General features: G+C 43.4%; 2 protein-coding genes across 9 annotated transcripts in view; both read right to left on the bottom strand.

Annotated features, from left to right (window-relative positions):
- Nucleotides 1-321: 321 nt before the first annotated feature.
- Nucleotides 322-17,504, bottom strand: DDO (D-aspartate oxidase). Of its 7 annotated transcripts, none has more exons than XM_040238501.1 (6): nucleotides 17,403-17,492; nucleotides 16,802-17,002; nucleotides 15,211-15,386; nucleotides 10,361-10,469; nucleotides 8,391-8,567; nucleotides 322-1,765 (listed from the first exon to the last, which is right to left on the bottom strand). In XM_040238501.1, exons 3-6 carry the CDS (start codon nucleotides 15,380-15,382, stop codon nucleotides 1,201-1,203), a joined length of 1,023 nt encoding a protein of 340 aa, XP_040094435.1. In that variant the 5' UTR covers nucleotides 15,383-15,386; nucleotides 16,802-17,002; nucleotides 17,403-17,492; the 3' UTR covers nucleotides 322-1,200. The 7 variants fall into 7 exon arrangements, with proteins under 7 accessions (XP_040094435.1, XP_040094433.1, XP_040094436.1 ...); XM_040238499.1 differs by lacking the exon at nucleotides 16,802-17,002 and adding an exon at nucleotides 16,457-16,600 and having other exon boundaries at nucleotides 17,401-17,458; XM_040238502.1 differs by lacking the exon at nucleotides 16,802-17,002 and having other exon boundaries at nucleotides 17,403-17,496.
- Nucleotides 17,505-24,452: 6,948 nt separating this feature from the next.
- Nucleotides 24,453-27,261, bottom strand: part of SLC22A16 (solute carrier family 22 member 16) — a 33,163-nt gene continuing 30,354 nt past the window's right edge. The window contains exon 8 of one of the 2 annotated variants that reach the window (XM_040238497.1): nucleotides 24,453-24,835. In XM_040238497.1, the coding sequence (XP_040094431.1) occupies nucleotides 24,638-24,835 (198 nt within the window). In that variant the 3' untranslated portion in view covers nucleotides 24,453-24,637. The remainder of the gene's footprint in view (nucleotides 24,836-27,261) is intronic. The other variant, XM_040238498.1, reaches the window with a different exon arrangement.

Genomic DNA, 27,261 nt, shown 5'->3' with positions numbered 1-27,261 from the left:
AAATAGAATTACATATATTTTTTGATCCTCATGTATACATTTTTCATACACCTTTTCAACAATAACTATAGCATAAACACCATACACAATACATCTTATTACAACTATTTAGGCCCTATATTTAAATTAGATATAGTCAAACTTTGAGATTCTCCAATGTTAAAAAAAATAAATAAAACAGACTATTCTCACTAAAAAAAAAAAATTTCATCTATTTCTCCTAAGCTTCCTTACCTTAATGAATAGCATCTCCTTTACCATTCACTCAGGCAAAAAGCCTCATGAGTATTCCCAACACACATGAACGGATTAAAGACCAAGCCAAGAATTCAGATTAGATTTATTAATTCAGTAATTCCAAAATCACTGTGTCATGAAACATACTCCCACTCCTTCCCAGTACTTTTTAACAACTTGCAGAAAACTCTTTGGTTATATTTCATTCAGAGTGATTGTTCCATCTTAATTAGCAAATTAGCTCTTTGGCTGCACATGAAATTCAATCTTCAAAAATGCTTAGGCAAAGTCAACCACCTAGTGAGCCACCTCTCAGTTATCTGTAGTAATAGAAAGTACACCCCTTAGGTGGCTGACCCCAGACAGCAATTGAGTTGATGTCACACCTGTAAGCAACACATCATCACTATCTCTACCATCTGCCAGCTGAGGGGAAGTAGAGGTTGCCACCAATACTAGCAGGAATCGTCCTTTATCTTCCACTAAATGGAATGAGCCTGAATTGTATATCGCCATGTAATTTTAAAGGATTATAGTGTTCACTTGACTACAACCTATGAGCATCACGGCAGCTCTGCAACTGATAGTGAGTTCCGTGTTTTCCATACATTATCTCCTCCTGTAGATTTATAAGCCAAAAAAATATATCAAAATTCTTGCATCCATGTGAATTAGCTTAGATCCTTGGACTTGAGATTTAAAAGAAATCTTTATAGCAAGTATTTTTTTAAAAAACAAAAATAGAGCTTAACGCCCTATGTCATAGCTAGTACTAACTAGTACTAAGTTAGATCAGTAGTAGTTTAAGTCTACTGATACCTATTGCATCAATTCTAATTTTGAAAACAAAATCGTGTCCAATTAAACTCTCATTTAACAGAAAAGTTACTTGAATCTCTTCTGGTTCTTAAGTTACACTTTGATTAATAGATTCTGGGGCCATTTGCCATCATTTCGGGTCACCTACAGCTTTGATTTGGGAGGAGTCCTAAGGACTTGGACACACTCGTTCACCAGCCTGGTGGCCTCCAGAGCAGTGCCCCAGTGCATGGCGATGCCCCCACTTCCGTGGCCATAGTGATGGACCACAGGCAGCCTCCGGCTGCCCTGAGCTAATAGCTCTTTCTCCAGCCGTACGCCTGGCCTAGAGGGCCTCAAACCCACTTTCTCTCTTAGGTCATAGGCTCCACGGAGAGAGGGCTCGAGGGCACAGCATCGGGAAAGAATCTCTTTGCTAATTTCTGCATCTGGGGACAAATTCCAGTCTCCTTTTTGCCTAGTGCCACCCAGGGTTACATTGGATACACCAGGGTAAATATATGTCAGCCCACTGCTATCTCGGATAAAGTGCTTTACCCAGGGAGCCTGCACTTTGAGTACTTGGCCCCTCACTGGGAAAATCTTTGAGTCTCCTGCAAGCTGCCTGCTTCCAAGGCCTGAACAGTTGACCACGATGTCAAAGGATGGGTGAAGCTCCCACAGGTCTTCTATTCGTCGGGTGAGTATCAGGCCCCCACTTCCTTTTACCCTAAGGAGAACAAGAGACCATGAGACGAGCCTTACCAGCGCCCCGCTCAACCCCTTACAGAAGTGACAGACAGGAATTCAGAAACAAAACTGAGGTGACCATCCAATGAGCAAATACCTCCAGCACTTCCAGGGCCCGAGCAGGTGATATTCTGAATGTCTCACATCCTTGCAAACCAGAGATTCCTAAAGCTGAACCTAAATAAAAACCTATTTCAGAAACTCAAAGCAAATAGATGCTTCATCCTTTTTACGTTCAATGGAGTTCCTATATCATTCTCACGCTCGTGTGTACTCAGCCATGTTCTACTCTGAGACCCCATGGACTGTAGCCCGCCAGGCTCTTCTGTCCAAGGAATTTTTCAGGCAGGAATACAGGAGTAGGTTGCCGTTTCCTACTCTAAGGGATCTTCCTGACCCAGGGATCCAACCTGTGTTTCTTGCATTGGCAGGCAGGTTCTTACCACTGCACCACCTGGGAAGCCCTATATTATTCTAGATGCTAAATAAATATCAGGCTAACCTGATGTATTTTTAAAAAAACCCAAGCACTTTTGGTTTATGCCACTTATTTAGCTCTTAGATTTACTGCCTCCAACATTTTTGTCTCATATTGTTAACTCTTGCATGTTCCTTTGTGATACCCTTATCTCTCTAACAAAATGGTTAGGCTCACGTGCACCGTCCCCCACTTACATCTCCTGCAGGGATGCCAGCATGAGAGGAACACAAAATATTTGCAGCTGATGGACTAAGTAACAGCTGTGGGTGGTAATGATTTTTCGGACCAAGTCATCAATAATGAAAAGAAATAATTTATCTAGGTTCTGTGATCTTTTTCAACAGTAGTAAAATACACGTAACACAAAATTCACCATTTTGACCATTTTGAAGTGTACAGTTCAATGGTGTTAAGTTTAATACTTTCACGTTGTTGTGCAACCACTAGCATCATCCAACTCCAGAACTTTTTTCATCTTACAAAACTGAAACTATGTACCTATGAAACAATAACAATCTTATTCATAGGTCACTTGTAGAATATATAAGACTTAATATGAGAGGAAGACTGTCAGCAGCTCTGTACAGCAGATGCAGGCTGAATGCCTGTGTGCAAGGTACTGCTTAGAGGCAAAGTACCCTTCCTCAAGAGTGACAAAGGAGTTGGGAGACAGAAGTGTAAGTACTTGGCAGAATGAAGGAAGTTCCACATGAGAGGTGATGTAGAATCAGAAACCAGGGGATTTAGGTCCCAGTTGCCTCACATTAGCTTAGCTTTGAGGTCTTGGTCAACTCATCTCACTTCTCTGACCCTCAGTTTCCTTATCTGGGTTTTAGGGGTGACACCTCCCTTGATTGCTTCAGAGATGGTTGTAAAGTTCAGATGAAATAATGGGCATGACAGTGCTTCACAGGGGCTTTCCCTGGTGGCTCAGCTGGTAAAGAATCAGCTTTGCCTGCTGATGCAGGAAACACAGAGACTCAGGTTCAACCCCTGGGTTGGGAAGATTCCCCTAGAGAAGGAAAAGGCAACCGGCACTAGTATTCTTGCCTGGAGAATCCCATGGACAGAAGAGCCTGGTGGGCTACAGTGCATAGGCTCACAAAGAGTCAGACACGACTGAGCGACTGAGCACGCACATGTTTCACGAGATATAGGAGACTCACACCAATAAACTAAACATTTCTCAAGAGGAGAGACAATGTCTCACGCATCTCACTACACCTATGACCCAGCTCAGCACCCAATACCTACTGAACTTGACATGAATGTTGGGTAATCCTGAAGACAGTATGAAATCCTAGTTTGGGTATATGATGACTAATTCTATGTTTTGGCTTGCCTGCACCATGGAGGTACCCAGATACTTAGCCAAACATTCTTTTGTGTATTTCTTTGACTATATTTTGGATAAAATTAACATTGACATGTTAGACTGAGTAGAGTAGATTGCCCTCCTTCACGTGGGTTTCAACCCACCAGTTGAAGGCTTAAACAGAACAAAAAGGCTGACCTTCCTTCTGCTGGACTGCGTTCAGACTGGGATGTCAGCTTTTTCCTGTCTTCAGACTCAGGCTAAAACGCTGGCTTTTCCTGGGTCCAGTGTTTGCCAGCCTTCAGACTGGAACCATACAGCGTTGGCTCTCCTAGGCCCCCAGCTTGCCAACTCACCCTGTAGATCTCAGGACTTTCAGCCTCCATAACTGTGTGAACCAATTCCTTATAGTAAATCTCTCATATATATATATTTATTATATATATATTTATAATATATAATATACATGTTATATTTAATATATATAATATACATTATATATTTATAATATATATTATACATTATATATATGATATGATATATATATTCTGGTGTCAGAAATATATTATTTATAAAATAATATATTTAATGTATTATAAATATATTTAAAATAACTTATCACAGTCAGAATTTTTTAAATGCATTTTAGGTTTACAAAGCAATTAAATATATAGCATATAACTCTCTCTCCATATACACTCTAATTTTAACCTGAAAGTTTTAACCTCATCCGATGACCATCCCTACTGCTCACTGATTCTGTTACAATGCATATTCTAATAAAATAAACTGTGATAAGTGGGAAATAAATTCTATCTCCCGCTTCTCAGAAGATCCTTCTCTGCCTTGTCCATGCCACGAACTTGTCTGTTTTAATTGAGCTAAGCCCTGTTCAGGCACAGAGCAGCTTCTGGTCCCTTTATGGAGGAGACCTGTTTCTGTGGGCAGAGTGGTCCAGAGGGGAGCAGCTGGGCACCCCTAGTCAGTCCAGCAGGTGGGGTTTTCCTCCTGCAACCGTCTTAGGGCAGCGACTGGAGGCCCAGGGGAAGCCCCCAAGGCCATTGCCCCACATCTCTTCCCTACTAACCTTGTTGCCATCGTCAGAAAAAATAAACATCATTTTGCACTTTCCTGGCCAGTGCCCTTCCACTTCATCTTTGCATAACCAGGAAGAAAGCCTAGGGGGGGCAGGATGAAACATGCTCACATTAGACCTGTATCTGAGGCCAATTTTTGCCCATGGCTTGTCTGGCTAGGGGCCAGCAGCCAATGCTGGGCTAAGGAGGAATTCTCTAGGGCCCTGGAAAAGGAAGACTGCTCTAGCAGGCACAGGGTATGTTGCATGTGGGGAAGCAAGAGTCCACTGTGCACAGGAAGGGACCTTTGCAAGTTGGACATTTGTAAGGCAGAGACGACCTGTCTCCTGCCTGACATACAATCCACGTTTCTGTCCATCTGCCGAGGGAGTGGTGTCAGCTCTGCTGTCAGTCAGGCCAAGCAGAAGAACAGAGGCTGTAGGAGACGCGAGACTGGAAAATAACAGAGAAGACTCCACAGAGGAGAGAGACGGAAGCAGCTCAGTGTAGTGCTGGGCTCAGTGCTGGGCCCCCTGGAAAGGAGGCAATGCACCAGAATCACAGGGCCCCCAGCACTGAAATGGGGCACCCACTTTCTGAATGCCGCCCAAGACAGGACCATCCTGCTCCAGCTGGGATGATTTATTTAGGTAGGATGCCTGGAGAAGAGACAGGTTCAGTTGACGTACTGCCTCTATGATTCATTTCCTGGAAGGGCAAGTACAAAGCAGCAGAATATGACTCCACTGGCCAACGATATAGAACATGATCTGCATGGCTGATTAACCTTCAGGGGGGTTTGTTCATCTGTTTGTTCTGGGTATTACTGGGTATGCTTTTTTTTTTTTTTTTTTTTTGAGGAGAGGATTTCTTCTGTTCTTTGAAAAACACTACAGATCTAACTTGTTGTTAAGAACAATTTTTTTCTTTCCTAGAAATTAATATTGTTTCAGAAGGATAGAGCTTAGATTGAAGGCATTGTTGTGTGGCTTGCTGAGTGAAATGCCCATTTTTGAGTCAGAATGCTTTAGGCTGAACACTTGCATTGTGTGGCAGGGGTGTAGGAGGCAACAGAACAGACCCTGGGCATGAGGAACAAGCAGGGATTATGTGGCTCCCCAGCTGGGTCACCCCCATGGTGGAGAGTGGGTGGCAGCCTACAGAGTGAGCCCCAGGATCCCACGCCCTTACCACAACACGGCCCAGGCTCCCTCTTGGCCTGAGGTCCTTGATCTGAGAGGCTTGCCTTGGGCTTAGAGGAGTCCCAGCCCTACAAAGTCTTCCTCGGGTATGACCCTCCTCCTCTACACTGGCCTTCTGGTCAGATGCCAGGGCCTGAGGGAAGCGGGGACAGCTAATCTTACAGAGAGGAGGCCCCTACATGCCCCCTCACTGCGGTGGAGGGGTATATGAAAGCCTGAGGTATTACAGGCCTAGAGGGGTCAAAGTGGTGGTGGTGGGGGGTGGACAGCAAGGACAAGGGTCTCCTCGTGGCTTCCCTGCAGCCGATAGTGTGTACTGTCTGCCCGAGGCACTCACATTCCCATCCACTGTCATGGTCGAGGTGTGTATCAAACAAATAGACCTTAAAAGGCCTCCCCAGGACTCTCAGAGGCAAGAGCAGCCCCTTGGGCCTCTTCTCCTTGACTCTGTCACCTAAAACCAGACAAGAAGAAGCGTGCTCCAAGGCACGAACCCCAGCTGGCTGGTGACCAGGCCCGATGGTGTTGCAGTCAGGAGGTGGCTCCCACTGGCACAAAGTACCACTTTTATTTTAAGTAAAGCAAAATGCTGACAGCAGGCTTCCAACTAATGAGAGGATATCAGGATTTTTCCCAGGCCTTCAGATCCCACAGTTAGTACTGAAAATAAGGCTATAATGGAAATAAGGGGTCAGTTTTCTAGGAGGTGATACTTTAGAAGCAGGCAGAACAAATTGTTCGGGTAATATACGTTCTCATGTGAAACTAGTTGAGGGTGGCCCAAAATAAATATGCATATATTGACAGTAAAGCTCTGTAACTTCTGGCTTGCCTAATAATTTCCCCTTAATTTTATTAAGATAAGATAAATGATACCTTAACTAGGTATCAATAGCATTGGCACTTCCAAAGCTCTTTTTCTAGGCATTCTTATAAAGACAAAAGTGCAACACTATATAATCTTGCCACTCAGAAAAGATGGTGATGCCCTGAAAACTGGAATGTTGGCTGATGAGTAACTCCATCACATGAGGGCTCAAATATTCATTTATCAGCTGATACACAGTGGTTTGAATTTCACATATAAACAGGAATTTATGGGCCAGCAAACAAGGCACAAAAGTGTAGGCTTTATGAAACTGGAACTTAAAAAAAAAAAAGAAAAGAAAGTCCCATATAAATTGCTAAGAGGTAAAAGTGAGGCGAGCACTTACAAAACTACAAAAACATATCATGATGTTCCCAACATGTGCCTAACAGACTTAGGTTCCCTCCTCTGTGCTCCCAATCCACCCTCATAAATTTGTATTTAACGCTCAGCATACATGTTACTGTAATTGTTAATTAACATGTATATCAATATACATACACACACATACGCCATCACCCTCAGTAGAATTGACTACCTTCTAGTACAGTGCTAGGTATACACAGAAGCTCAACAAAGAGTTGTGGAATTAATTATTCCATTTAATTATCATATATCCTACATCTAGGACTAAGTCATTGTTGCCACTGCTTACCTCAAGTCACTTTTCCAACTTTTATATAATAATTTGCTTTATTCCTATGCATCTACCAAATATACAGATTCAGGCACTGAAAGGGCCAAAGTTTCACAACCCTCAACATGCTTGCATTTTCCAATGAAACAAGAGAGATTTATTAATGTGTCTTAAATAATGATACCCTTCATGTGTTTCCTAACCAACTGGAACAGGAAGTCCTGAAAACCAAGCCAAAATACAAGTTCTTGGAATTTGGGCTGAACTTGGTAAGGAAGACATTACCTAATTTAGATAAGCCCTCAGTTTTAAAGTCCTTGTTAATAACAAAATAAAATAATGGTGTTATTTTCTTTTTCATTAATGAGAAAAAATTCTAAAATAATGTATAATAAACCTAAGATTCTCTAAAGAACTAGAGGAAATCCTATCATTTTATAGCTGGAAGCCTATTCTCCAAATATCTCACTTTATAGATGAGGAAACTAAGGTTCTGTTTCAGCAAGGGGGTCTTAGTGGTGGGGAGACAGAGACCAACCTCTGCATCAAGGTGCACAGGGAAGCAGGAGATGGACGTGTTACTAACTTGGGTGTGACTCACTCCTTGTGACGCAGTGTCTCACAGACTATTTACTAAGCCCTACTCTTGCCTGGAAAATCCCATGGACACAGGAGCCTGGTAGGCTGCAGTCCATGGGGTCGCTAAGAGTTGGACACAACTGAGCGACTTCACTTTCACTTTTCACTTTCATGCATTGGAAAAGGAAATGGCAACCCACTCCAGTGTTCTTGCCTGGAGAATCCCAGGGACGGGGGAGCCTGATGGGCTGCTGTCTATGGGGTCGCACAGAGTCGGACACGACTGAAGTGACTTAGCAGCAGCCGCAGCCGTTAACACACACCAAGGCACAGTGCACAGAAGCTCTGAGGCACAACAGAGAATTTTCAGTCTCTATGTTACGAGAAGGTATGAGGTATTTGTGGGTAGGACAGACAAAGGAAGCAGTAAAGTGCACTTCAACCAACCTTTTCTGCAACCACGGGAGGTAGGTAGGGCCTTCACATTTGAGTGTCGTAAAAGCATGACCAAACACATGTTGGGGGAATTTCTTCAGCTCATCATTTGTCATCTTTCGAAATCCTAGCACCACGTCAGCCCAGTATGGCACTTCTTCAGTAGGAATACTCCGAAATATCTGCCAACTCAAACACATTAAGTGGAAAAATTTCCTGAAGTTTTGTGAGATTTCTAGTAAAACCCATGTAACATTCTCTAAAGCATTTTACAAACACATTTCTTATGCCTGTACAGAGGAAAAAAAGTCTATTTTTCTGTTCACTTAGCTTCATATAATTCAGTAGCTAAATTTAAAATGTTCAGGGTAGGGGGAGGGCAGGCATTGGAATAAGACATTTAAAAAGCTGTGTGTCTTTTAAAGATTGAATTTAACTCTCTTTTTCTAAAAAGCTCTTGCCCAGCTTTTCTTTCTTTCTTTATGATGATGCACCTGGGGGGAAAGATTTTTCTGTTTTGCATAATGCTTTACATAAACCACAAACAAATCATCAAAAGTTTAAATGTTGGCCTCCATTTCAAACAAAATATATAAGTTAGAATAAGCAATGAGGGGAGTGCAGGAGACAGGGGTGCGAATTATGAGTGAAACTGTAGATGATCACATTGAGTCCTTGATAAGAAAGGCCAGGATTTGTCAGGTGAAGCCCTGGATCCTTTTTTTTTTTAATTGGAGGCTAATTACTTTACAGTATTGTGGTGGTTTTTGCCATTCACTGACATGAATCATCCACAGGTTACATGCATCCCCCATCCCGAGCCCCCTTCCACCTCCCTCCCCATCCCATCCCTCTGGGTTGTCCCAGTGCATTGGTTTTGAGTGCCCAGTTTCGTGCATTGAACTTGGACTGGTCATCTATTTCACATATGATAATATACATGTTTCAATGCTATTCTCTCAAATCATCCCACCCTCGCCTTCTCCCACAGAGTCCAAAAGTCTGTTCTTTATATATGTATTTCTTTTATTGTCTCATGTGTAGGGTCATCCTTACCATCTTTCTAAATTCCATATACACGCATTAATATACTGTATTGGTGTTTTTCTTTCTGACTTACTTCACTCTGTATAATAGACTCCAGTTTCATCCACCTCATTAGAACTGACTCAAATGCATTCTTTTTAATGGCTGAGTAATACTCCATTGTGTATATGTACCACAGCTTTCTTATCCATTCATCTGCTGATGGACATCTAGGTTGCTTCCATGTCCTAGCTATCGTAAACAGTGCTGCCATGAACATTGGGCCACACGTGTCTCTTTCAGTTCTGGTTTTCTCGGTGTGAATGTCCAGCAGTGGGATTGCTGGGTCATACCCTGTATCGTTAAGTCATGCTTGGAGCTGATGAGGCTGGAATGGCATCAGCTGTTAATAAGAAGCCTATAATACTACCAATAGCTGCTAGGCACATCTTTGGATTTGTAAGTATTGGGTTCTTTACATCAATAGGAATAAACGTTGTGAAGCATGGATGCTCTAAAATAGCAAGGAAAATCATTTGAGTGCTGTACATGGTTGCTAATGGTGTGGTCATTGAGGTACTGGAATTTATATCTCTAAGTGATTCATTCAACACAGGTCCTGTGGAAGATGGAAAGATTGTTTGCTGCAGGTCTCAATACCAGGCTTTCTTTCTGTCTCATTCTGCACACTCTCCTGTACTAGATCACCCCTTCCCTCTTTTCATCTACAGGCCAAACATTCAGAAGGCTACATCTCCAGCCCTCTTCTCTCTCCTGAACTCCAAAACCAGATCCAGACCCATGTTGCCTACCTAAGTCTAGACCCTAAGTCTACCTCTATGTCTCAGACATTTACCCCATGCTCACAGCAGGTACTCAGTAATATTTTCTGTTATACTCTAAAGTATGTTAAGATCATTCTAAATTCCAAAATAATTTCTGATTTCCTCTCTTACCCAGACACCAGAATAACACCAGCATCTTCAGCTTCTGCAGAACTGACTATTGCAAACAGGTGATCAAAGGTCTCTTTGAACCACTGCTTCTGCTTCTGAATGGGTGTGTCTGTGATGGTGGAGAAAAGCAAAGCAGAACAAAAAGGGAAATTATGACAATGACTGTGCTTCAGAGAAGCTTCTTCCTACAAACTGGCAAAAACTAAAAAGGCAGGGAGCAACATTTAGATAAAGTACCACATCGTGGTGAACGATGACCGGAGTTTTGAATGTTGACATGCTCTACCAGAGTCAGTTCATATAATAACTAATCAACAGAGGGGAAATCAACCAATGAGGGAAAAGTCTAATACACAGGCCACCTGCAAAGTGGTCTTTGGCACTCAGCGTATTCCAGAGGCCCTAGAAATGTCCATAACCAACCTGAGCCACGTTAGCTGATCTGACTGAGGCAAGCAGCTGGCTACACAGTTGAGATGATGAGAGAAATAACCTAGGGCCTCTTTCCTGGAAGCTGAAAACACAGCAGGAGACAAGGGGAGATCTTTGGAGCCCAGGTCAACCAGGTCGAAGAACAGAAGGCATATGAGTGGGAAACTCAGGTTGCTCATCCCCCTGATACAAGGAAAGGAGGCCTGCATTGTGAAACTGAGCTCCCTACAGCCCCATCCAAGGCTGCCATTACTTCCATCCCCCTCCATGGAATCACAGACCAGCTTGGAGCAGCATTCCTGGGGTCACCAAGGGTGTGCAGGGGCCACGCCAGGAACCTCCTCTCTGTCACAGTCCTGCGAACCAGTGTCCCCTACCCCCCAGGCATCCTTGCCACTGCACAGGGATTGGACCTGGACACAGCTTCCAGAAGGGTTCCAGGCCTGCCAGGGAGGAAATCAGGATCAGGGTTCAAGCCTCAAAATAATAGTGCCCAGTGTAGTCACAGAGAGCAAGCCTGACCCAGAAGCGTAGACAAATCTATGGATGGAGTATTTGGCCATCTGAGCCCTGAGGGAGGGTCATGAAAGAGAGTCCAGGGGCAGGACAGGGACTGAGGAACAATAATCCTGAGGGACTAAAATGTCGGGGAGCCACAGAGCAGACAGGGACAGCAGAGCAGAGGATCCTGGGTCAGCTTTGCTTGGAGAGAAGTCCTAGAGCTCACTGAAAGTAGAGCTGAAAAGCCCCTGGAGGCATCTTGCTTCCAAGTGAATGGGGGCATTTCCTTAGTAGACTTTAAAGCAATTCTCTTGTTCAGGAGCCAGGAAATGTTTCTTTACTAATGGATATCTGCTATTGTCTTTAAACAAGTGCCCATGTGAACGCATTCTCAAAACTGCAGACTGGATCAACTGGTTCAGAAATAAGGAGGAAATAAAAAAATAAACCACAAAGAACTGAATTAGACCTCATATGGATTACACCCCAACAATCTAAGCCAGTGCCTGAGGATATATTGAAATGTACCCTCCTTTCCCACTCCAAACTGGAAGACACAAAATAGTGACTGCTACTCACACACTGCAAAAGTCATCTCAAAATAACAGACAATTCCAGTTCAATGGTGAGTAAAGCAAATCTGGTGACCTAATTCATGTTAAGTGCTGGTAAAAGAAAACCATAGCCAGACTATCGGTAGTAACAGTAGAAAATGTCGATGTACAGAATGGCTGCCATCAAAAAGTCTACAAACAATAAATGCTGGAGAGGGTGTGGAGAAAAGGGAACCCTCTTACACTGTTGGTGGGAATACAAACTAGTACAGCCACTATGGAGAACAGCATGGAGATTCCTTAAAACACTGGAAATAGAACTGCCATATGACCCAGGAATCCCACTGCTGGGCATACACACCGAGGAAACCAGAATTGAGAGACACGTGTACCCCAATGTTCATTGCAGCACTGTTTACAATAGCCAGGACATGGAAGCAACCTAGATGTCCATCAGCAGATGAATGGATAAGAAAGTTGTGGTACATATACACAATGGAATATTACTCAGCTATTAAAAAGAATGCATTTGAATCAGTTCTAATGAGGTGAATGAAACTGGAGCCTATTATACAGAGTGAAGTAAGTCAGAAAGAAAATCACCAATACAGTATATTAATGCGTATGTATGGAATTTAGAAAGATGGTAATGACCCTATATGCAAGACAGCAAAAGAGACATAGATGTAAAGAACAGACTTTTGGACTCTGTGGGAGAAGGCGAGAGTGGGATGATTTGAGAGAACAGCATTGAAACACATATCACCATATGTAAAATAGATGACCAGTGCAAGCTCAGTGCCTGAAGCAGGCACTCAAAGCCGGTGCTCTGGGACAACCCAGAGGGATGGGGTGGGGAGCAGGGAGGGAGGAGGGTGGATGGAAGAGGAAGGTGGGTTCAAGATGGGGGGACACATGTGCCCCCATGACTGATTCATGTCAATGTATAGCAAAAACCACCACAATATTATAAAGTAGCTAGCCTCCAATTAAAATAAATTAATTTAAAAAAAGAAAATGTCAACATAACACTTACTATGACCCAGCACTGTTCTAAATGCTTTGCAAGTATTAACCCATTTAATCTTTATAAAAACCCTATGGAACAGGATGGTCCCCATACGGTATTGACATCACTGGGGCTGATCCAAAAGAAGCTCAGGGAGAAAACCTAAGTCTATCAGCAGCACTAGAGAGAAAGATTCTGATCCAGGGGCCCTGACCACCCAGTCAAAGGGTAAGCTGGGCCTCCATGGACTGGATGAACTCCCAGGTGAGCCTCCTTCTTTGAAGGTGATTCCATGATTATTGGGCAGCCTTTGCATCACTCACCTGGGCCTGACGCAGCAAGGAAATGCCTGGAAAATGGACACCAGGACTCTGGTCACAAGAAAGATGTCCAGAGTGAACTAGCATTCTGTACACAAACCAGGCTCCTGGGCTTGTTTCCTGAAAGGCAGCTCCTAGGAGGTACACCAGCGCCTGCTGCTGACAAAGCCAAGCTCCTGGATGGCCGTGCTGGGGCCACAGCCCTTCCTACCCTGGCAGAAGGTGGGTTTATTTTCTGTTAGGTGAAACAGGGGGGTCTTGGGGGTAGGAAACCCTAAGCACAGTCAAAGGTCAGGATACCATAGTGAAAACAAGAGTGTTAAGGGAACACATGCAAACTGGATGCTAAGACCCCAGACCGCTTCTCCTCCTCCTTCTAGAATGCTGCCAGCCAGGCCTTCACCCACCCCAGCCAGGGGACAGAAAGCCTCTTCTCTGGGGAACATGACCTACACAAGAAGAAAGACTAATACAATGACATCAGAGGTTCCCCAACCAAACAGCTCCCCCATCCCAGTGCAATGAGCCTCAAGATAACAAGCACTATACAAGGCTCAGAAACTCCTGTCCAGACCCTGCTCCTAAATGTCAACAGACAGGTAAAGATAACCACAAAGCCAAGGAAAACCTGTAACATGAAAAATGAGCACATCAAATAAAAAACACAACTTGAAGACAACAGGAACTGTGCAGGGAGAAGAAACTTTTAAAACCATGACTAGTGTCTTCAGAAAGATAAGTTGGCAACTGTACAACATAAATAGTATGTTAGAACACAGGGAAATTTAGAGACTAAAAAAGAGCTTTAGAATATTAAAATGCTATAGGAGAAATAATAAATCCAACAGCAAGGGAAAATAAAAAACTGAGAAAAATCTCCCAGAAAGTAAATAAAAAGAGGAAGAGAAATAGGAAGAGAAAAAAGCTAAGAGTATGGGAGGATCCAACCAGGAGGCCCAGCATAACAGCAATTCCAGAAAGAGAGGCAGAGACAGCAGGAGGGAGGAGTCAGCAGGGTAACTCAGAGACTGTACCTTGAACTGGAGACACAAGTTTCTGGATTAAATGAACACAGCAATTCATAGTCCAGATTGCTGGGGCAGTTGGGGGGTGGTGGTGGTAATAACTTATAACCATTTGACTACTTAGACTATGTGCTTGTACAATCTTTTTGCAAAAACAAAAACAAAAATTAAAGGGGAGAAAAGAGAGTGGAAATGAGGAAATGGAGACAGTGGGTATAAACTTCATTAGTTGCAAAGTGATTTTGTTTCCTATTAAATTCTGTTTCCTCCTCCTCCCATTTCTTATGAAGAATACAAAATGGAAAAGATGCATGGACATGTTTTTAAAAATTAATGCATTTTTAGTCCTGAATACATATTGACCAATTTTTTTTTTTATACTGGCTTAGAAGTGAGGATAATGTTAGTCCCATTACAAGTATTTTCTGACTTGGTCATTACTGTTATCAGTGGAAAGATTTAGAGTTACCAACTGTGGTAGCCATTAGTGCTGTTCACCAAATACTTCTGTTTGTCTGCCTTCTAGAAGCCTTATAGAATTGCACTTCCTGGCTTCCTTCTGAAGAGTGGGAGCATGTGACTAGCATTGACCAATGAGCTGTCATCATAAGTGATGAATGTTGCTTCCTGGTCAGAGCCTCTAATTGCTAAGGCAGGAGCCCCAGAGCTCTCACCCACCCAGCTACAGGCATTGATCACCTTCAAGACTGTGGCTGCTTTATCAGCTTAGGCCCCTGAGTGCTGAACAGAACCCTTGCTGATATTCAATCCACATATAGTATGAACGAAAAATAAACCTTTGCTTTTTAAGCTGCTAAGATTTGGAGGTTCTTTCTGTCCTGCAACATAACTGAATCTTTCCTAACAGATGAACCAACAAGATGTCAAAGGCACACGTTACACTTACACAAACGTCCAGCTGTCTTTGTCAACGGCAGTCCACCAACATCAACACCATTCTATCTCACATCTATCATATCTGACAGGGGAGCAAAAATCCCTCTCTCACCTGGATAAGTAGGAGGAATAAGCATGCCAGCTGCCACATCACTCGTGGTCTCAGGAGTGAATTTGTCTGAAATGACTGTAATGGAGCATCCTGGCACCATTTTGGAAATGCACACAGCAGTAGAAAGCCCCATCACACCAGCCCCCACAACTGCAATCCGTACTGTATCCATGGGCCTGTGAGGAGACAAAGTATGAGCTGCAAAGCCTTGTTTTAAGAATTAGTCCATCCTTGGGAATTCCCTGATTGTCCAGTGGTTAGGACTCCATATTTTCCTTGCTGAGAATGTGGGTTCAATTCATGGTTGTGGAGCTAAGATGCTGCAAGCCATGCAGCATGGCCAAAAAAGAAAAAAAAAAAAAAAAGAATTATTCCATCCAGAACAAAGTTTGGCCCTGAGAGTTCTTTCCCTAGGTCCACAGCCTCTTCAAATCTGACCTTTCCTGCCAGCGTTTCTCATCGGATAAAGAGAGCTCCTGTGAGGTCTCTTCCTATTAAAAGTGAGGGCAAGAAGGTCTCCACGGAGTTTAGACATTAGTCCCAAACCGGCCTGGAGTTGTCTTGAGAACACAGGGCAGGCAAGTCGGTCTGCATCTGGGAGAAGATTTCTGCTGATTCCTAAAGCACCTTCCCTGTGGGCACGGCCAAGGGAAGGTTGGTGAAGTCAGCGAGGTGGACAAGAGCAGCAGGAAGGCTGCGTCTGCTCCCAGAGACCTCCTGAGGAGCAGCCACTGAGAGGGCATGGCTCACAGGCAATTTAGAAACTGTTTACAAACTGCTTTCTAATTGTAACAATGTGACACAAGGTCTGAACCGCCGAACCTAGCATCTCCTCTCCTGCTCTTCACTCTTAACTGGAAACCAACCCCCCTCACGCACACCCCAACACTCCACTCTCCCCAACATTCCAGTCCTCAAACCTCACCCTCTAAGAGCAAGCTTTCCAGGTAAGGAGCCTGGATTCCTTCCCAGATTTGAGTTCTGATTCTATAACCTGGGGCACGACCATGGGCCCCTCGCCTCAACTCCTCATGTCTAAGCCAGGCCACGTGAGTTTTTTATTAGCTCTTGCAGGTGGTGAATAAGGGATGCACTGAGGTGGTCTCATAAAGGAGACTTCTTCTGAGAGTCCATATGGAAATGCAGGAGACAGACGTCCAGGGCCTGGGCTGGGCGTCCTGATACTGTCTTCCCGGGGTAGAAACCAGAGGATTGATGAGGGCTCAAAGCCCTCCCATCCCCTCACCTGTGAGCAGCAGGAGTCCACTGAGCCCTGTCCATTGTCAGCTCCTGAGTCCCCCTATGCTTCCCGGCTTGTCCCCCTATGCTTCCCTGCTTATCTTTCCACTTCTGGTTCTTGCTAACTTCCCCTAAATAGGTCTCAAGTGGACCTCCAGAGAGAAAAAAATGCAATTAGTCCAGGTGGTCATCATCATCCCTATTAAACAAAGCTCTAGCCCCAGCCCAGTTTATCGGGCTGAGAGGGCCTCTAAATCTTCCTTGGCATGATTGCCTGTCCTTATCCAATCAGCAATAGCCAGGGCATCAGGTCACGTGGTACAAATCATGGCCACCTGCACATAAAATTCACCTTTTCTCAGGAGGGGGTGGGGTGGCTCCTTCACTGTGAGCAGGGCAAAGGCAGTCAGTGCTCACATATCTCTCTGAAGGTCTCTGACACTGAGATATTTCAGAGTCTTCCAATATGGTTGCATGTTATTTCGGTTTCTCAGGTACTATGCGGTTTTCTCAGCCATACGTTTATCTGATTGCTCCCCAGTGGGCTGGCTAGCTGAGAAAGAACAGGATTGCCAGGGCAGAAGGAAGAGATAGGGAGGGTCCCGGGGAAGCAGCAGGCCCACGTGTGAGGGGCAAGCTTTTGGAGCGTAGCCCCATGCATGTCCCCAAGAGGCAGAAAGCAGACACCTGTCCCCTTACCAGCTTTCTTATTTCACAATGGCCTCCCCTTCCCAGAAACTTTCTTAAAATAGCTCAAATAAATTGAGAGGGGAAGTAACCTGTGGCTGAGAATATCTAGCTACCAGGAAAGAAAAAAATGACCTAGCAAGGTAGGTACTTTCTGGCCCAGTGACCTGTGAATCACTATCACCTGACCCCACGGAGACATACCCAAAACTCATGGAGTAGATGTAGAACAACCCCTGAGCCGAAAGCAGGGAGGATTCAAGTACCTGTCTCTGAAAAAGCAGCATTGGAACCCACAGAAGGCTCTGGCACCAGCACTTGTTTTCCCAGCTAGTGGCTGGTCTAGCACCCTAAGGGCCAGGAAAAGCAAAACTGCTTCCCATTGGGGAGTTTATTAAGGACATTCCCTCTGTGCTTAACCTCCATTGGCCCATTCGCCTGTGTCTCTGTCACTTATTCTCCAGAGAAATGAGCAGTTGACCTCCTCTCGCCCATGGAACTGCAGCTCTGCCGGTCCCCTGGCTGGCCCACACTTGGCAGCCCTTCTCTTTCTAGTTTACAAACCCTCTGCCGTGCCACATATCTGGTATTTCTCCAGCTGACTTGTAAGCGTGGCAAATAAGGGGTGAACCTGTCCAAATTCCAGCAAGTCCCAACTAGAAGCAGACACTGTTTTTCCCGTTTGCTGCCCAGTGTTGGCTGCCCTCTCCCGCTGGTGCCTGGCTCTGCTGGGTCAGCTGGTACAGGGGGGAGTTAGGGGAGGGGGGAGCGTGACGGCAGAATAATGCTTGTTGATCATTAAGTTGATGACCTGATTGCAGCTGGAAAAATGATTCAGAAGGTAATCTAGGATAAGAATCAAATGATTGTTTTTGCCCGTGTATTCAAATATTTGCTGTGTCCATGTGCAGTAGACACTTTACAGTCAACAAGTTTGTTTACAAGGAAGCAGTTTGAAGTGTCGAAATAGTGATAATAATGTTGTAACTAATATGTATTTAGCACTAATCCTTTGCCAGACACATGCATGACACCATATAACACCATCAGCCTATGAGGTAGGTACTATTATTATTAATATTATTCCCATTCTATAGATGAGCAAATAGAGGCTCCAAAAGACTAAGGACAGGCCCAAAGTCTCTTTAGTGGCAAAATTTCATATGAGCGTTAGATTCCAAGTCTCAGATTCCAAGGCTCAAAGTACATGATTTAACAAAAGCACATACTTTGGTATCAGGAGACCTGTCTGTTTTACTTTGAACATGCCACCTTACTTCTGAGATTGTTTCCCCATCTGAAATAAGGAATGAAATAAATTTTTTGAGCACCTGCTCAAAATTCCTTCTACAAATAACCAATGCTGGAGAGGGTGTGGGAAAAGGGGAATCCTCCTACACTATTGACGAGAATGTAAATTGGTGCAGCTACTAGGGAGAACAGTATGGAAGTGCCTCTAAACCCGAAGAGCAGGGTTGCCTTATGATCCAGCAGTCCCACTCCTGGGCATGTATCCAGACAGACTATAATTGAAAGAGATACATTCACGCCTGTATTCATAGCAGCACTATTTTCAATAGCCAAGACATGGAAGCAACCTAAATGTCCAGTGACAGAGGAATGAATAAACAAGATGCGGTTCATATATACGATAGGATACCAGTCAGCCAAAGAATGAAATAACACCATCTGCAGCGACGTGGACTGACCTAGAGATTATTATACCAAACAAAGTAAGTCAGAAAAAGACAAACATCATACAAATAACTTACGTGTGGAATCTGAAGCATGACACAAATGAACTTATCTACAGAACAGAAATAGACTCACAGACGTGTGGATGCCAAGGGGCTGAGGTCCAGGGGTTGATGTGATCTCCCTGAGACTGTAGGTGAGGTCAGCTTCACACTCCTCTCCAACAGTTTTTCAGCCCAAAGTTACTTTGGGCTCTGGAGGTCCCCAGAGCTTCATCTGTGCAGTGTGTTGGGAGCCTCCCTGCCCACCAGCACCTCCTGTACTGCTCGAGACATGTTAGCCTTGCTGGTGTGTTAGTTTGCCAGGAAATCAAGGCCTTTAAGCCGAGAGAACTTCAATTCTTTGGAGGCTATTTGAGGACGTGAGGTTCATGGGACCAGGGATTCAGCCTTGTATGGCTGCAGATTAGGGCAGGAAAGCATGGAAGGGGTGAGTTTAGGAGATTGAAGCCTCTGATACATTGGCTTAGCTTTGACTTGGACACAGAAGGAAAGCAGAGTCTATGATTGAACTCTTTCTTCCTTATAAATAAGATTTTTAAGACTTAGCTGTACATCCAAGAAAATCTCTGGCATTTGGTCCCTAATGGGGTAGGTGGGCTCAGGGAGAGGCAGGGAATGAATGAAGAGGATGGAGTTACTTTAGGGAACTAGAAACTGTCATTATATACTGGTGCAGTGTGGACTTCAGAGATAAAATGAGCAGCCGTTACTGACTTCCGGCAAATTCAGATAAGAATGAACACCTACAACTCCCAGGCACTCAGTTGGAGGAGTAACCATCGTTAGCCATAGTTACCATGGCTTCTAAGTCAGTATTCACAGTCTTAAATAAGAAAAGTTCCTCTTAACCACCCACAAGAATCTAAGTACCCCTCTTTGCATATTGCCATTTTATAGAATGAACTGTTTGTATTGAGTATGTGGTAAGTAAATACTTGATAAGAGTGATCCAAAGGGGACAAGTCAGTCCCTCAGAACTGACCATTCAATGAAATACATTCAGAGTATATTTTTAATATGAACTTAAACCTAACAACATAGCTTTTAACAAAGATTGGAGAAGTGGGGGGAGGAGGACAGATTCAGCTTTTAGGGGGTCTGAAGTTCTACAGTTTTAAAAGCTCTCTTTTATGTCTATACACAAAATCATTAAAGAAAAAAATGTCTGCAAACACTTTGATGCCGTCTGATAGAGATGACCTATTACAGAAGGAAAAGAGTGGAAAGAGATAGCAGTCTTCACTGGTCGCAGTTACTATATATTACTTTTGCAAAATTTATAAAATTTACCAAGATTTATGACCAAATGATTGCTAAGGTCTTTCTCAAAAGCGTGTGCAAGTGAAGGAAGTAAGTCTGAAATTTGTGCTTTATTAGCCTCACAGCAAATCTTCCCTGCGGGCTTCCCAGCTTAGTGGGTAAAGAACCTGTCTGCAATGCAGGAGACGCAGGTTCAATCCCTCTGTCAGGAAAATCTCCTGGAGAAGGAAATGTGAACCCATTCCAGTATCCTTGCCTGGAAAATCCCATGGATAGAGGAACCTGGTGGGCTACAGTCCACAGGGTCGCAAAGAGTTGGACACAACCGAAGTGACTGAGCTCGCAAGTCTTCACTGCAGCTATTATGGGCCGAAACCGCCACCAGAACCATCTAAACTGCAGAGTCCTCGAGGGAGAAACGTATATTGTAGGACACAATTGATTCAGAACAGGGACAGCATGACAGGCTCCAAATGCTGACTGGCCAAGACCAAGGCTGGACAGGACGCCCGCCACACTCTCCTTGACAGCATGGTGGAATCACACAAAGCGCGTGGAGAAACGGCACAGTACAGGACCTGGGCTGTGCAGTGTGGCATTTAAATGATGCAGATATATAGTATCTCTGGTGACCTTATTACCAGTTCAGCGTAACTGTGGTCCATGCATCGACTTGACCTCAACGGGCCACGAAGTGTAAGGGGCAGTGGAGATATATGGATAAAGAAGTGACGTTTTAATATGATCCTGAATTTTCTAATGAAAATACTGTAGCAGAGAGAAATTGATTGGCCCAGGTGAGAAGGCTGATGGCCAGGTTTACTTTGCTTTGTGTTTTGTCCACATGCCTCCACTGGTAAGAAGGCCACCTGCCTGAAGTTTACCTACTAGGATGTGGGCTCTTCTCTGAGCTTTCCAATTCTGTGGTAAAGTGCTCCTTGAAATGTTTACAACCAGAGATAGATGTGGTGAGCTACATACATGACCAGGTTCCAACGATTATCAATATCTAGAGGAGGAAATGGCAACCCACTCCAGTATTCTTGCCTGGAAAATTCCATGCACAGAGGAGCCTGGTGGGCTACAGTTCATGGAGTCACAAAGAGTCAGACACAACTGAGCACACATTATTACAGATATACAACATTACTCTTTTTCAAGTATAAAATCAGAAAGCTGTACATATTAAGAAATGCTAGAGGAACAAAGTATGTTTGGCTTTCTCTATGACTAATATTTGTGAATTGTTATGCTGTATTTTTTCTTTTCCTTTGGAGTTAATAACACTTTTTATGAAGGTGAAACAGTAACATACAAAAATCAAGCACCTTCCTTTATGTTAGCAATAAGCAGTAGAAAATAATTAGAAACGTAATAGGAAAACATAAAACTCTGAGAAATTTCAAGTAAGGAGAAATTTAATATGGGGCATTAGTTACAAAAGTATAGGAAGGATTGGTAGAATCAATGGAGGAGAAATTACCCAGAGATCAGTCACTGCCATCACTGGGCTGGGAGCCCCAAGCCTATATTTCCTGCTTCCACTGCCAGTGCAAAATGTGATGGTTGTTGTTTTTTTTTTTTTTTTTGACTGGACATTGGTGGCTCAAAGGTAAAGAGTCTGCCTGCAATGCAGGACGTGCCGGAGCCACAGGTTCGATCCCTAGGTCTGGAAGATCCCACAGAGGAGGGCATGGCTACCCACTCCAGTATTCTTGCCTGGAGAATCCCATGGACAGAGGAGCCTGGTGGGGCTACATTCCATAGGGACGCAGAGTCGGACATGACTGAAGTGACTTCATGTGCATACACCAAACACACACATGAGTATTATGGACTAAACGTAGAATTCAATGAGGTAATGAGAGTGGGGATTAGTACCCTTATAAGAAGGGGCAACACAACGCCTGCTCTCTCATCTCCCCCACCACCCTCTGTCCCTCTTCCCTGAATAAGCAGAAGAGGTCATAGGAGCACACAGCAAGATGGCGGTGGCCTGCAAGCTAAGAGAAGAAGCCTCAGAGCAAAATCTACCTTGCCAACACCTTAACCTTGGAGTTCCAACCGCTAAAACTGTGAGAAATAAGCTTCCGTTGTTTAAATCACCTTGTCTGTGGTACTCTACCTAGCAAACTAACTCAGAACATAAAAAGAAAGTCAATAAAATATCAAATATTAACTAAAATGAAAACTCTAAATGACAGTAGAACAGGCTGAGTTTGAAGGAATAAAAGAAAGGGAGACAAAATAAGATGACAGAAAGGATTTTAAAATGTCTTTCTTCTTTCTTCTCATATCCTCCTATTTCTTTTTCTTTTCTTTTACAAAAGGAAAAAAGCTTTTTATTCTTATTTTACAAGCAGAAAGGCCAAGTGAAGAATTGAGTGATTATCCAGGGAACTGAATTAATATAAAAAGTCTAAATAACTCAAGTCAAATCCCTTTTTTCAAGCTACAGTGTCTCTCAGTTCAGTTCAGTTCAGTTCAGTTGCTCAGTGGCATCCAACTCTTTGTGACCCCATGAACCCCAGCACGCCAGGCCTCCCTGTCCATCACCAACTCCCAGAGTCCACCGAAACCCATATCCACTGAGTCAGTGATGCCATCCAACCATCTCATCCTCTGTCATCCCCTTCTTCTCCTGCCCTCAATCTTTGCCAGCATCAGGGTCTTTTCCAGTGAGTCAGCTCTTCGCATCAGGTGGCCAAAGTATTGGAGTTTCAGCTTCAGCATCAGTCCTTCCAATGAACACCCAGGACTGATCTTTAGGATGGACTGGTTGGATCTCCTTGTAGTCCAAGGGACTCTCAAGAGTCTTCTCCAACACCACAGTTCAAAAGCATCAATTCTTCTGCATTCAGCTTTCTTTATAGTCCAACTCTCACATCCATACATGACCACTGGAAAAACCATAGCCTTGACTAGACGGACCTTTGTTGACAAAGTAATGTCTCTGGTTTTTAATATGCTATCTAGGTTGGTCATAACTTTCTTTCCAAGGAGTAAGCATCTTTTAATTTCATGGCTGCAATCACCATCTGCAGTGATTTTGGAGTCCCCCCAAATAAAGTCAGCCACTGTTTCCCCATCTATTGCCATGAAGTGATGGGACCAGATGCTATGATCTTTGTTTTCTGAATGCTGAGATTTAAGCCAACTTTTTCACTCTCCTCTTTCATTTTCTTCAAGAGGCTCTTTAGTTCCTCTTCACTTTCTGCCATAGAGGTGGTGTCATCTGCATATCTGAGGTTATTGATATTTCTCCCAGCAATCTTGATTCCAGCCTGTGCTTCCTCCAGCATTTCTCATGATGTACTCTGCATATAAGTTAAGTAAGTAGGGTGACAATATACAGCCTTGACGTACTCCTTTACAATTGTCTTAATCTTTCTTCACTTGCCTCTACAGATAACACTAATGCTTCCTTAATTTTAATATACTGGACATAAGATGTATCCAACAGCTAAATTTCAAGAGCAAAGAAAAAAAAAATAAATCTGATGAAATCCAAGTAAAGAAAATACCCAAAACCTATGTGCAACTTATATGGAATGCATACTCCTATAACAGATAATACCATATGCCATATTTCTGCAGTTGAAATGTTTAGGATCTAACACTGTTTTGCAAAATATAAGTGAAGCTGAGGAAACAAAATTTATTACTTTAAAAGAAAGTAAAACCTTTCTATAAATTATTTTTAAAAGGTAACAATACTTAAAAATTATTTTATATTGGGAACACACCCAGATGTCAATTTCCTAGATGATCTACAAAGTTAAAAAAAATTTGCAATACTTTTGCAACACCAAAATGCCACAGCTTCTATACACAAGGAATGAGATGTATGGGGAGAATTTGGTAAATTTAGGAAAAATAGGAAATTCAGACCAAAAAAACCTCACTCCTGTCCCCTACCAAGTGTGAGTCCCTTAAATAGACCAAACATAAGTACATTTGTCTGTGCATTCAAGCCCTCGGCGTGCTGGAAAGCAAGATAACTATAGTTTTTGTAGTTAGACAAGTGTTTTTTGATGGAACATTTTTTAATAAGACTTGAATTTAGAGCTATGATTCTCCTAATAGAGGAAGGAATATCCTAAACAGAATCGGCGAGTGGCTTTGTCAAAAGAAACACGCTCTCACACGCCGCCTCCTCCCAGTCAGCAGTCCAGGTGTTGGGGGGAGGGGGCCCCAGTACTGAAGGGAGCTGTGTACCAGTCCCCCAGTCCTGCAAGAATTAGTGACTCAGAAGAACAAACACGGAAAAATATTTTGTGGCAATAAGAAAGCAGTATGAAAAAAGAGAGAATTCTCATCTTGCGTTTTATTTCTTCTACTTTTACAAAACAACCATTTCAAAACTTTCTTACAAAAACTTTACAAAGACACATATACATGACATGCAGGAGATGAGAATAATGTCCCTCTAATACAAAAGCATTAAACAACATTTTGGGTGCTGGACGGCACTTCTGGCCCGTTTATTTATTAAGACTAGAATCCTCAGAGTTCTCCACTGTGACATTTTCTAACACAGTATTACTGGTTGTGGAAAGTAATTTGCCTGAACTGCTCTCTTTTTCAGTCTCATCCCAAGTAGTTGTCAGAGGCCTCCTGAGGGTTTCCGGAAGCAAGAATGTTAGAACTCCACTCACTAAGGCCAAAGTCCCAACAAGCAACTAGAAGGAAGCAAAAAAAAAAAGTGACACATCGAGAAAGAAATGTACCCTTCAGAGAATAATCATTTCTGAACCTTGTTCAGAGGGCAATAGAATTGAAATTGACATAACAGCTGGCATTTTTGTTTCTCAGTAGTAAGACTTTTTTGGTTACTTTTAATTAGTTGACTAAGCTTAACCTGATCATTCATCAACCACCGTGGAGCACCTACTCAATAAATCCCAGTTACTGCCTGCATTATTACTCTTGTAGGTGACTCGACGGATGTGAGTCTGAGTGAACTCCGGGAGTTGGTGATGGACAGGGAGGCCTGGTGTGCTGCGATTCATGGGGTCGCAAAGAGTTGGACACGACTGAGTGACTGAACTGAACTGAACTGAGGCACAGTCCTAGGAGCTACACCGAAGAAAAAAAAAAACCTCCCTGCCCTGTCTTGCCAGGCTCCAGAGTCTCACGGGAGAGCCCAGCATCTTGGCTTTGGACCTGATGGTCAGGGACTGTCTTAGTCAACCCTGCTCCTGCCCCCAATAATGGACACGCATCAGCATTCAGTAAATGGTGGGGACTGAATAAATGCATGCATGCATGAATGAACAGTTCAATGAACTGTTTATTACTTTAAAAGAAAGTAAAACCTTTCTATAAATTATTTTTAAAAGGTAACAATAATTAAAAATTATTTTATATTGGGAACACATCCAGATGACATACACAGCACATACAGATGCTAAATCTGTAGCATTTAGGGGGAAACAAAACAGAGGCAATGGAAACTAGCTGCTACTTTGTGTAGGGGGAACAACAGTTTCCAAGTGATTTCCTATAAAAATTCAGTATTTCTTTACCTTCCAGGTTTTGACACCTGAAAGGTAACCTTTTAGACTACCACCAAGGTGTTTGCTTTCAAAAATGCAAATCACATTAAAAAACTAAAGTCTGCATATCTCTTCTCTGTTGATCACTATGAAGATATTGGTGGGTTTGCATAATTTAAACTCCTTTAGCAAAAAGTACTGAGAAGAGCCCATAAAAATAAATTAAGGCATGGGCTTTCTGATAAATCTGCATATTTGGTACTTTTATAGTCTCTGAAGTACAGTGCAAACTGAGACACGACCTGAGGCCACATCAGGTACAGATGTGACCTGGGAAGACAGTTCTTGACTTGTTTTGCAAAACACTGATAACCTAATTCCAGAAATGCATGAGTAAGCCAAGAAACAGTAACAGAATTTAAAGTGATGTTGCAAAGGACGTAGAAATCCCAAGAGAGACCTCTGTCAGGGTCTGAAAAACACCGAACAAGTCTAAACAAGAAATAGAATCAAATGGACAATTCAAGACAAGAGTGGATTTTCTTTTTTAACTTGGTAGTGAGAATCAGTTCAGTTCAGTCACTCAGTTGTGTCTGACTCTTTGTGACCCCATGGACTGCAGCATGCCAGGCCTCCCTATCCATCACCAACTCCCAGAGTTTACTCAAACTCATGCCCATTGAGTCAGTGATGTCATCCAGCCATCTCATCCTCTGTTGTGCCCTTCTCCCCCTGCCTTCAATCTTTCCCAGCATCAGGGTCTTTTCAAGTGAGTCAGCTCTTTGCATCAGGTGGCCAAAGTATTGGAGTTTCAGCTTCAACATCAGTCCTTCCAATGAATATTCAGGACTGCTCTCCTTTAGGATGGACTGGTTGGATCTCCTTGCAGCCCACAGGACTGTCAAGAGTCTTCTCCAACACCATAGTTCAAAAGCATCAATTCTTCAGCATTCAGCTCTCTTTATAGTCCAACTCTCATATCTATACATGACCACTGGAAAAACCATAGCTTTGACTAGATGGACCTTTGTTGGCAAAGTAATGTCTCTGCTTCTAAATATGCTGTCGAGGTTGATCATAACTTTTCTTCCAAGGAGCAAGCATAGTAGTGAGTAGTGAGAATAGTCAGGCACTGAATAAACTAAGAACCTTGGGTCTCTCCTTTCACTCCAAGCAGGTCCCCCACCCCCTTGGCCAGTCCTCGCTACCCCAACACAAGCACCCCAACAACCCCCTCCATCCCACCTCTCCCTCCCCCTGGCCAGGGGGAGCCTTTGTCCCCTCTCACCTTCTCCTGGGGGTGGGCTGTGGAGGGGTGGGGTCTTCCCGCATCAATAGATCTCCCTTCTTTCTCACAAACTTTTGATCTTTTCCTTTCCACTGGCTAGTTTCCCTCAGTAAAAATAAATTTCTTGAGCCTCTTACAATCTCTGTACCCACTCGGCCTGGGAACTTGTACTTCCTACCTGTGTGGCCCCGGGCAGGTGACTTAATTTTTCCCCTCCTCAGTTTCCTTATCTGTAAAACGGAAATAATAATACTACCTGCCCCCAAAGGACTGTTGAAAGGATTAAATTAAATAACCCATTTAGGGCACTTAAAACAGTAAC

The sequence above is a fragment of the Oryx dammah genome, unplaced genomic scaffold (assembly GCF_014754425.2).
Source record: "Oryx dammah isolate SB20612 unplaced genomic scaffold, SCBI_Odam_1.1 HiC_scaffold_4, whole genome shotgun sequence".
NCBI classification, from domain to species: Eukaryota; Metazoa; Chordata; class Mammalia; order Artiodactyla; family Bovidae; genus Oryx; species Oryx dammah.
This window is presented reverse-complemented; position numbering and strand designations above follow the sequence as displayed.

Coding starts and splice junctions, on each gene's coding strand:
- DDO (XM_040238499.1), bottom strand. CDS start 17,423: ATGCTGCTTTTTCAGAGACAGGT. Junction 16,601..17,400: donor CTGCTTTTTCAGAGACAGGT/ACTTGAATCCTC, acceptor TCTCTCTGGAGG/TCCACTTGAGACCTATTTAG. Junction 10,470..15,210: donor TATTCCTCCTACTTATCCAG/GTGAGAGAGGGA, acceptor CCACCATCACAG/ACACACCCATTCAGAAGCAG.